At 39.7% G+C, this 10248-nt stretch overlaps 1 protein-coding gene across 1 annotated transcript; it reads left to right on the forward strand.

The window, feature by feature from the left end:
* The first annotated feature begins 1113 nt into the window (after nucleotides 1–1113).
* LOC133727783 (uncharacterized) lies at nucleotides 1114–3668 on the forward strand. The gene is made up of 3 exons (XM_062155187.1): nucleotides 1114–1205; nucleotides 1402–2189; nucleotides 3661–3668. Exons 1-3 carry the CDS (start codon nucleotides 1114–1116, stop codon nucleotides 3666–3668), a joined length of 888 nt encoding a protein of 295 aa, XP_062011171.1.
* The last annotated feature ends 6580 nt before the right edge of the window (nucleotides 3669–10248 follow it).

Genomic DNA, 10248 nt, shown 5'->3' on the forward strand with positions numbered 1-10248 from the left:
GAATCGAGGACTTCCCTAACCAAATCAACATTAACAAAAGTCCCAAACACAAGCAAAAACCACAAGATTTCATGAAAAAAAAACATATTTCTCAAATTTGCAGTCTCAAGATTAGAGCAGTACCTGGACGCCGGAATCAAAGGCTCCATGGACGGAGTTCTCAGGAAGCATCTCAAGGCCGTGGCGGCAACAGACTATTCAACTTGGCCGCTGGCGAAGGCTTCGAATCCAAGGCCGTATAGAGGAGATCTGAAGGCGGAGACTCGTTCTCCTTGGAGGCTTTATGCTTTCACGGAGGCTTGCCGGACTAGGGTTTGGCGACTGGAGCGGCTCCATCGTCTCCCGTAAGAAATTGTGGCGCAGATAGACTTCATCTCCGTCAATTTCAGAGAGAGACGGAGACACAGAGAGAGGGCGAGGGAGAGAGAGAGAGTAGGGTTTGGAAAGACAAGGGAGCGAGAGAGAAGGAGAAGAGAGTTGGTAGATCTTCTACTGAAGTGGCCAGATTTGATAGAAATATGATGAAGAAGTTCAATCTTAGCCAACAAAGAATCGAGAAAGTGAGAATCGAGATCTGAGAGAGCTGAGTGAGAAGGAGAGAGGGCTGGTGTTTGAGTTTTCCTCGCGGTTTCTAGGTCGAGCTGAGAGAGCCCGAGTGAGAAAATGAGTGAAGGGTCGAGGTCGATCTCTATAAGCATAGGTCAAAATAATTAGAAAATTTTAAAAGAAGCTCCACACTCGAACAACATTTAAATGTTGTCTGAATGTCACAATATTTTCTAGTCAACTAGGGCTTGGCTATTTGAGAGGGAAAAGTACCAAATCAATTTTTAGATATCCCTCCAAATTTGAGATAGGAAATCACCATCTTCTACAACAACAAATATGTGTTGTCTGAATGGTGACCATTTTTTCAAATTGAACGAGTATGGTTTTAGTCTATATTCAGACAACAGAAAAAAAAATTATGTCGTCTGAAAAACTCAGACGACATAAAACAATTCTTATGTCGTCTGAAGGACTTTTTGGCATAGTGCCTGTTAATATGGACGAGTAATTACTAGTATTGTAGTATGTTGCTAAACTAGTGTTTCTATCTATGTGTAATTATAAATGTGCTGTATAAGAATCTTGTCAATTCTGTGGTGCTGTGATAGCCCTGAAAATGCCACTAGCCGCGCCTCTTCATCTGGGAGTTCACTTAGGTTGGCTGATTCTCATTGGACTAGATTGTGGAAGACTCATGTTCCCCCAAAAGTCCGATCCTTTATGTGGAGGGTGCATAGAAATATACTGCCTACAAGAGTCAATTTGGCTCGAAAATGTGTGCAGCTGGATACTAGATGTGTATTTTGCAACAATTATGAAGAGGATGCACTGCATGTTCTAAAAAAATTGCAGGAGAATTGAGGAGTATTGGCTATGGGGCCCGCTGCAACTTGAGGTACGTAACCACCCTTCATCTAATGTTCATGCATGGCTTCTGCATGTTTATGATTTGCTGCCCAATCACAAGCTAGAGCTCTTCTTCATGCTTGTTTGGGCAATATGGGTGGAACACAACAATGTTACTTGGAAGGGGACCTCCTTTTGTCCCGTGAATACTGCTACCTGGGCTACCAAGCTCCTTGAGGACTACCATGCGGCCCATCCGGGGTCACCAAAGAAGAAATCAAGGCATAAAACTAAGTGGCAGCTGCCACCTCGAGGTAGGCTGAAACTTAATATTGATGGCGCATTTCACAGCGCTACTGGTCAAGGGGGTATTGGGGCTCTCATCAGGAATGAAGATGGTGTATGTCTCGCTGCAATTGCACGTCCCTTTCCCCATGGTAGATCCGCCTTTCAGATGGAGTTGGAAGCCATGAGAGCAGGACTTTTACTCATCATTCATCAAGGATTAGTCAATGTTGATATTGAAACTGACTGCTCTTTGGTGATTGCTGCACTCAAAAGTGACACGGAGGACTACTCTGAAGTTGGTTGTATTGTTGAGGATTGCAAAGCATATCTGCATGCAATTTCTTCTATTAATCTATACTCTGTCTATCGTGAAGCAAACGGTGTGGCCCATAGATTGGCACACCTTGCTAGTGTTGATTACTTAAATGATTACTGGTTAGATGAGACTCCTGTGATTATCCGGGATGCTCTCTTTGAGGATTCTTGTACTAGTACTCGAGGTGTAGGTAATATGTCCCCCTCGCTGTACAATCATCCTTCTTATTCTATTAATAATATTTTCGGGCGTGGGGCTGAGCCTCCCAGTTAGGCTGGGTTCCAAACCCCGTTTCAAAAAAAAATAAATGTGCTGTATATTGATAATGTGAATGTGATTTACTTTTTTATTTATTTATTTATTTTTAATTTTTTTTTTATGGTTGGAATCCAATAGGAGGCTTGGTCATCACCCCCCTTTTTCACTAACAATTAGAAAACGGGACGAAGCTCCCGGGGGGGGGGACGTAATACCAAAACTTCGTAAATGAAAATGAACAAGTACAACAAAAAGAATATCAAAACTACTACAATGTGGTTCGATCTAGCTGGTTGAACTGCTTCCATTTAGTATCATTCAATACTGCTCCCAAATTTCGACTTGATTTTTCTTTAAGTCTCAGGATCTAACTTAATTGTTCAAAAAATTATTTATTTTCTTTTTTATTTAATATTTTATTTTACTATTTACCATACTGCCACTCAATTATTAAAAATTAACATAAGATCTAATACTTTTACTGTCTTTTCACAATCAAAGTGGGTTCTCTTAAATATAATATAGAGATATAGATAAGTATTGGTTGGTTCACTAGGTTGGTTGTTGTTATGTCTACATTAAAAAGGAGTATGACGTTTTAATCAACTAGTCAAAATGGGTTCTCTTAAATATAATATAGATGAGTGTTGGTTTGTTGCTGTTACGTCTACATTAAAATGGAGTATGATGTTTTAATCATAGTTAATAATTTTTCATATTATACGCGAATAAAACATGTTATTTTTACGTTTTTTTTTTTTATAAAATTGAGTAATTCAACGAACTATTTGATAAAATATCTGAATAATACAAGTAAGTATTTTTCGCATACTATAAACGTCCTGTTTATTACTAACTATGGTTTTAATCAACTATATCATGTATCTAATCGAAAAACTATATCATGTATATAATCGAAAAAATCATCAGTAATGTATTCAAATATCTTAATCTGTAGACTATTCAAAGAAAATGAGTGTAGCCTATTATTTTTAAGGAAGTCCATCGAAAGAAAATTCGCACACAATAGTCCACCATCTTAATTTGGACGTAAATGACTGGGCAATTGTAGAACAAATCCTCCACAAGATATTGATTAATTCTTGGTCAGAAAATGCTGATCGAGACACTTGGCAATAATACAATTTTTATTTTTACAATTAAGCTTCTTAACACACTCTCGTTCCACCATTTTTTTCTGTATACCTTCCTCAGCAAGTGGGGGACCGTTTTGGCTCTTATAAATGCAGCCTAGAGGCTTTATAGTCTTCACAAGCATTTCAAGTTCTTTCATTATTCTCAACTGTGCTGAAAGGTGAGTACTCCAATTTTCTCCAAATTTGGTTGGAGATAAATGATATAGATAAGTGTTGGTTAGTTGCTGTTACATCTACATTAAACAGGAGTATGACATAATACCAAAACCCCATAAATGAAAATGAATAAGTACAACAAAAAGAATATAAAAGCTACTACAATGTGGTTCGATCTAGCTGGTTGAACTGTTCCCAAATACATGAATTTTGGAAATGATTTTGGTACTTCATCACATAGGTATTGTATGTATGTTGATCTCTTTCCACATGCAATCCATATATCGGATATTGTGTAATTACTCAATATGGTGTTTCATTTTATGAAGCATACGACATTTGAGACGAAGCAAAAAAAGGAATTATGTTGTTGTTGGAGCATTCAACTTTGTAGTAGATAAAAGCAAAAAGGTTTTTTGTTGTATTCAATTTATTTATTTTTTGGACGTTTTGTATTCAACTTGATTGCAAAAAAAAAAAAAAAAAAATCAAAATTTCATATTTCTTCATGAAAGTATGAAGTAAAAAAATTATTGTTGGTGATATACAAATTTCACAGAAATTTAAGAGAAATTTTGGACAAAATTTCGGTGTAAATTTTTAAATATATTTTTTATGTGTAGATATTTCAGAAATTAAGAATTTTGCAGAAATATACGAAAATTTTCAGAAAATTTCGGAAAACTCCTGACGGAAATGATATAGCATATAGATTTCGTTTCGGTACTTCAAAATTACGGAAATTTCGGCAGTTTCAGAGAAATTTGAAACCTTGCCCATTACTCATAATGATTGTCGCTCCTTCTCATCAATTCTCATTGACTAACTCAAAGGGCATTCTTCCCGTCCTCACTTTGCGATCATCCCACTCAACAAAGAGACTAGCGATACTGATGGCAAAGCGGGGAGAAGGACCCATGTGTGGAGAGAAGCCTCCTGCAGATCTTTGGAGAGGTTAATTCAGATACAGTTCATAAAGTGGATCAGAATGCTTTACCAGACATTGTGAAACTTTGGAAATCTCTGCAAGAAAAAACCATGCAATCTAGCTAGTTCTTTGGGTGTGACTAAGACTTCTAAGGCTAGTGGCAGTTTGGTGGACTGTGATGCTAGTAGGAGGCAGGACTTAACCAAATAGGGTTCGTGAGAAATCCATTTTATTGGATAGCAGATGAGAGATAGTGGAAAACAAGTGACTCTTTGGGGTTCGCATGAACAAAGCCTTTGAGAAAGAGAGTCTTGCCCCCCCATAGGGCAGCGAGGAGCATGCTGTGGAACCAACCACTAGAGATTGGACATATATAGAATCTTTCATATAAAATAAAAGTTTTGTATTTATAATAAAAAATAGGGTAGTTTATCTGGGACGGATGCCTCCTAAAGAGTAACGGAGGTGTGGAAAGGTAGGCTCAAGCTAAGATTCTGCTCTTGAGCGTAATGGTATAAGCTTGCCTCCCATTGCTGCCCCGTCTGTCATATGTTGGGATCACCTGTACAAAAGGCCTAGATCTGAGTCTCCTATTCAGTTTCTGTTTTAGAGAGATGCACCCCTTTTACTTTACTAAGTCTAGTGCCTCTGTTCCTTGGGCCCTATCATTAATAATAGGGGAAATGATCATTTACCCAATTTTGGGGTTAATTAACCCCATTTACCCAAACACTCTAAGAGATTGCCCACTTACACAACAATTTTTATTTTTAAACCCCACTTACCCAAAACTCTAAGAGTTGGACCTGTTTTCTTCATATTTTTGGACTGTTTTGCCCTGATCAATCTCTCTCTCTCTCTCCCCCTCACCGATTTCTCTCTCCTCTCCCCCCTCACCGATTTCTCTATCTCTCTCTCTCTCCAGACGACGTCGAATCTCTCTCTCCCTCCCTCCATCCCTCCAGCTGGTCGCCCACGACGCCGCTCTCACCATCACAGCGCCGAAACTCGTCGTCGTGCTCTTCGCGGCCAGGCTCGACACCAAGCCGATGGTCCTCGTCGCTGAGAAGCTCGGCGAGGCCGGGTTGGACCTTCTGAAGGAATCGACGACCGCCAGTAGAATCGGGTACGTATTCGATTTGCTTCTGTCTCTCTCGCCGGCGACTGATCATCACCGAAATCGCAACTTGATTGTATCTCCGGTCCCGGGCTACAACCGGAGTCGTTGCAATCGGAGTCAAATCAGTGTGAAGGCAAATGGTCAACCGGAATTGTTGCAAAATGACTGGAATTGTGGGCAAAATCGTCAACCGAAGTCGAGATTATTGGGGGGCAATAATCTTCCTATTGGGAGGCAATAATGTGTCTTAATTGTTATAAAGTCTCTATAATTGTGTTCAGTGATATTTTCCTTTGTGTTTAAAGACTGCTTCTAATGTGTTTTGGTATTTCTGATATATTATTGGGGGGCAATAATCTGTTTATTGCGGGGCAATAATATATTTGTTTTGTTATTTTTTGCAGGAATATGGGTGATCCTTTTGTTGTTAGGTGCATTTATTCTTGTTAAGAGGCCACCCGGGAGGCCTAGGGTGAAGCGGTTCAAGTCAAGTGGAGAGTGTGAAAAAAAAACCAATTCGTTGTGGTCGTTGTGCCAAAATGGGCGCTCATAACCTGATTGTTTGGGGACTTAAATTCACCAAGTATTGAATTTGAATACCTGTACTTTTGTAAACTAATTTAAAACCAAATTGAGTTACTTCTGACCATCTATAAAAAAATTATTGGGGGGCAATAAACTTTTTATGACCCCCCAATAAACCTAATTATTTTGGTTAATTAATCTAGTAGCTTTTTGTTGAAATGACATGTAATAAATGAACCACAGTTAAGACATTATTGCGGGGCAATAATCTGTCTATTGCCCCCAATAGACCACAGTTTTGACGTCGTCCGAGACCTACAAGCGAAGCCCAGACCCGATTCCGGCGTGGAGCTTCGTTGCTTCCCGGACATCTGACAAACAAAACCGGCGAAGCCCAGACCCGATTCAGGCGTGGAGCTTCGGAGCTTCCCGGACATCTGACGAACAAAACCGGCGATCCCAAACCCTATTCCAGCGTGGAGAGCTTCCTGGACATCTGACGAACAAAACCGGCGAAGCCTAGAGGGGTTGGGATCGTGGAGTTGGATGGCGTCATCCTTTGGTGGTCCGACGGTGGGACAGAGCGGCAGCGGTGGAGGCCGACATCGACAATGGAGTGGTGGGCGTGGTGGCTTTGAGAGAGAGAGAGAGAGAGAGAGAGAGAGAGAGAGAGAAATCGATGAGGGGGAGGAGAGAGAGATATGAGTGTAATTTGTTAATTAAAATGAGGGCAATACTGTCAAACACTGTTAGATTGGGTAAATGGGGTTAAAAAACTCTTGGTGGAGTAAGTGTGCAATTTTTGGGCTAAAATTGGGTAAGTGGTCACGGCCCCTTAATAATAAGCTAATCCCTCACCCAATCTCATGAGAACCAAGCCCAATAGGCCCCGCCTTAACCTGCCTCCAGACAGCCAACCCTCACTAGGCTGCTAGCATTGCCAAATGCTCCGCCACTGCACTACAATAAAGGATCCTTTTGTAGGTGAAGGGGCAAAGAGTCCTCGGTCTCCCTTGGCAATAGTTTCGCTTCTGATGTTCTGCATTTTTGCATCTTCCTCTTGTCTTCCTTGAAGGCCTTATTTATGTGCTCTAGCCGAAGAAGCAAGCCAGCCTTCCCTCTTCTCTTCACTAGCTCTAATCTCATCAGACTCATATCCAGCCTCTCTTTTCTTGGTCTCAGTGTCGGTCCAGGGAAAAAGAAAGACTCGAATCACAAAGTAGACTAACCAACTCACCAGCCGATAGCACACATTCTACAATTTGTTAGAATAGAAGATCCTCTGTGTTGGAACACTTGTACTCCTGCTAATAAGGGAAAGGTTTTTTTTTTTTTTTTTAAGAAACCAACTCTGATCTTTTCTTCTTAAGAAAAGGATGTCGGGCGGGGCCGGTAAATCCACAACTTTAATTTAAGGAAATTTTTTTTTTTTCTTGGTAGCTCAGAAGAGTGCATCAAGGAGGAGGTACTAAGTAATCAAAATGATGCAAGCAAGGAATCCGGCCTATTGGATTAAAGGAAGGAAGCAAGAAAAGAGATAAGCGTTAGAAGGAGGTAGAAGGATTCACTGCAAATTATGATGTCATCGCCAAGCACTGCTCACTTATCAAAGCGTCGACCAAGATGAACCTGCTGTGCACACTGCCACACCACAAAGTGATGAGTGAGTGTGAATAGAGGCCAAGAGTAGTAGTACCCCAGTGGCTGCCCGGTCATAAAGGATACAGATGACCTTTTCTTCTTAACGAAGCGAAGCACGCCAATGTAAAACCCGTGAATGCACAAGAAGAGGATACCTAGAAGTCATCGTATGAACTCGGTTACTGTTCCGGTACGTAATATGACCGGAATGAGAAGAAATAAAACAAGGAGGTGTAGATATGTCTTCCCAGTTTCTATTAGTATGAATTGGACCAACAAGAAGGGGATGGTTTCACACTTTAGGGCTGCAAAGTGCATCAACTTCTTTATTAATTGGTTTTATATTATCTCAATAAAGGCGAAAGGTTACTTTACAAAATAATATAAGGCGCGCTAGCGCTTTAGAAGGATGTTTAGGCTTTACTAACACGTTCAGAGCCTAATGGTTTCAGATGGGAGTCGAAGAATCGTGCAAAGGGATCCTCTATTTCTTTAGGAAGACAACATTCTTCTCATATCACACACATCGCAACAGAAGTAAACCATAACCTATTTTCATCTCTTAGCCCTTTTTTCGCAATGATAAAATATTATTACAGCTTAAGGCTCCGAAGGAGTGGGAGAGCGTGCACCCAGAGTAAACCAATAGGCAAATAGCTACTCATATATATTCATTCACAACTTAAAAAAGATAAAAAGTGAAATTAGAGGCACCGAAGGTTACGAAGTAACTTGATAGGAGCATAAAATGCGACAAATTTATATCCTTTACACTTTTCTTAGTTTTTTATTTAAAAAGTCAGTTTTAACTCTGTTTTCTTTTTAGATAGTTCGTGAAGCAGTTCAAGAGAAATAGGACCCAAAAGGGAGCAATGAAGCCATGGATCGTGAAGTACTAATGCAAAGGACCAAGTTTGATCACCCCTTTGGTAAGAAATTACAAGGGAAGTCCACAGAAATAATCGTTGTGCAAAACAGAAGACTACAGTTTCAGAATCAGCTTTTCGGGAATTGTTTTGAGGAGCAATTCTTGTATTCTTCTAGCTACACCTTTGCAGAAAGGGCCAGAAATCCTTTGCTGAAGGGGCCAGAAATTATATTGTACTTCAACAAGAGTCAAAGAGCTGGTCAAAAGTGTGAACAAAGCAGCAGGAAATCAAGCTCAAATTCGGCTTCCCGATAAGGCAGAAATTGTCAGCTTTTCACAGAGTTTTTTGGGAAATCTTTTCCGGCGACTTACTTGGAGTTCTTCAAGAAGGTTATTATCATTCTAGAAGATATGATTTCATAGAACAAGCAGGATTCAAGAACCAACGAGAAACGTAGAAAGAGAAAGTCGTTCCTTGTACACAAAGTCTTGAAATTCCCATGTCCTTGAAGAGCAAAAACCGTGCAAACCACATCTTCCATCTTCACCAAGCTTCTACCGTGATCCATCTTGAAGGAGTTCTTGCATCCAAGGCTGCCTAAAAGTTAACTCGTGGCTCTCATCTAATACTCATGTTATTATTTGTTGAATTTAAGACGATGTGTGGCTAGTTAATTTTTGTTAGGGCCAAGGTTTGAAGCCCCAATTATGTAGAACAATATGTTTAGTTTAAATCTAGTTTCTTGATATTTGGTGTGAATTGGTCGCTGTTTAATTCCGATTGATTGAAAACTTTTGCATGTGTTTGTTTTGTGGTGGCCAACATAGAATTTATGCATGTAATTGGAGCTAGGAGTTAGAAAATAATTCACCTAATCGTCTTGTTTTCTAATCCACAAGTATGCAAGGCTTTGGACAAAAGTTGATGTTTTTAACAACTAGAAGAGCATGCTAGGTAGGCGTTCCACACTAGACTGCAACTCTATAACCAATTGTTTCCATGAGATCTTAATGCTTCAAATATGTTGACACTATATGTGTTGTTGATAGGATAGCGTTCTATACCTTGATTGCATGTTTGATAGGCTTAGCTGTTGTGCGTTCACGTAGACTAAGTAATTAGGGAAACAATAAAGGGACATGATTTGCTCCAACTTGTTTCTTGATTGGTTTTTGTTCACGCCTTAGTAATTAAAACTAGGTTAACTTAATTACATTGTTCGAAAGTAATTGGTGGTGGATTTTCGAGTCTCTAACGTCTTCTCCATATTATTTTTCAAAACCAAAAATCGAAATTGTTTTCTTGTTTTCTTTCTTATTTTTGTACAAACTTCAAAACCCCAAATCTGTTTCAAATTAGGATTGCAACACACCCTTTTCTACTATTTCACGTTTTTCTTTAGTTTAGAATTAGATTGTCTTGTGTTTTGTGTTTTTCGTGATTAATTGTGTACCCTCAATCCCCAGCTTGAACGATCCCTACTTATTCTATAGTACAATCTGACACTTTTGCAGGGTTAAATTACGAGCTTGATTTTACCGTACCATAACTGGCGTCAGTTATCACAAGGGATGACCTGAAGTTAGAGGTGAAGT

Source organism: Rosa rugosa, chromosome 1 (genome assembly GCF_958449725.1).
Source record: "Rosa rugosa chromosome 1, drRosRugo1.1, whole genome shotgun sequence".
Taxonomy (NCBI): Eukaryota; Viridiplantae; Streptophyta; class Magnoliopsida; order Rosales; family Rosaceae; genus Rosa; species Rosa rugosa.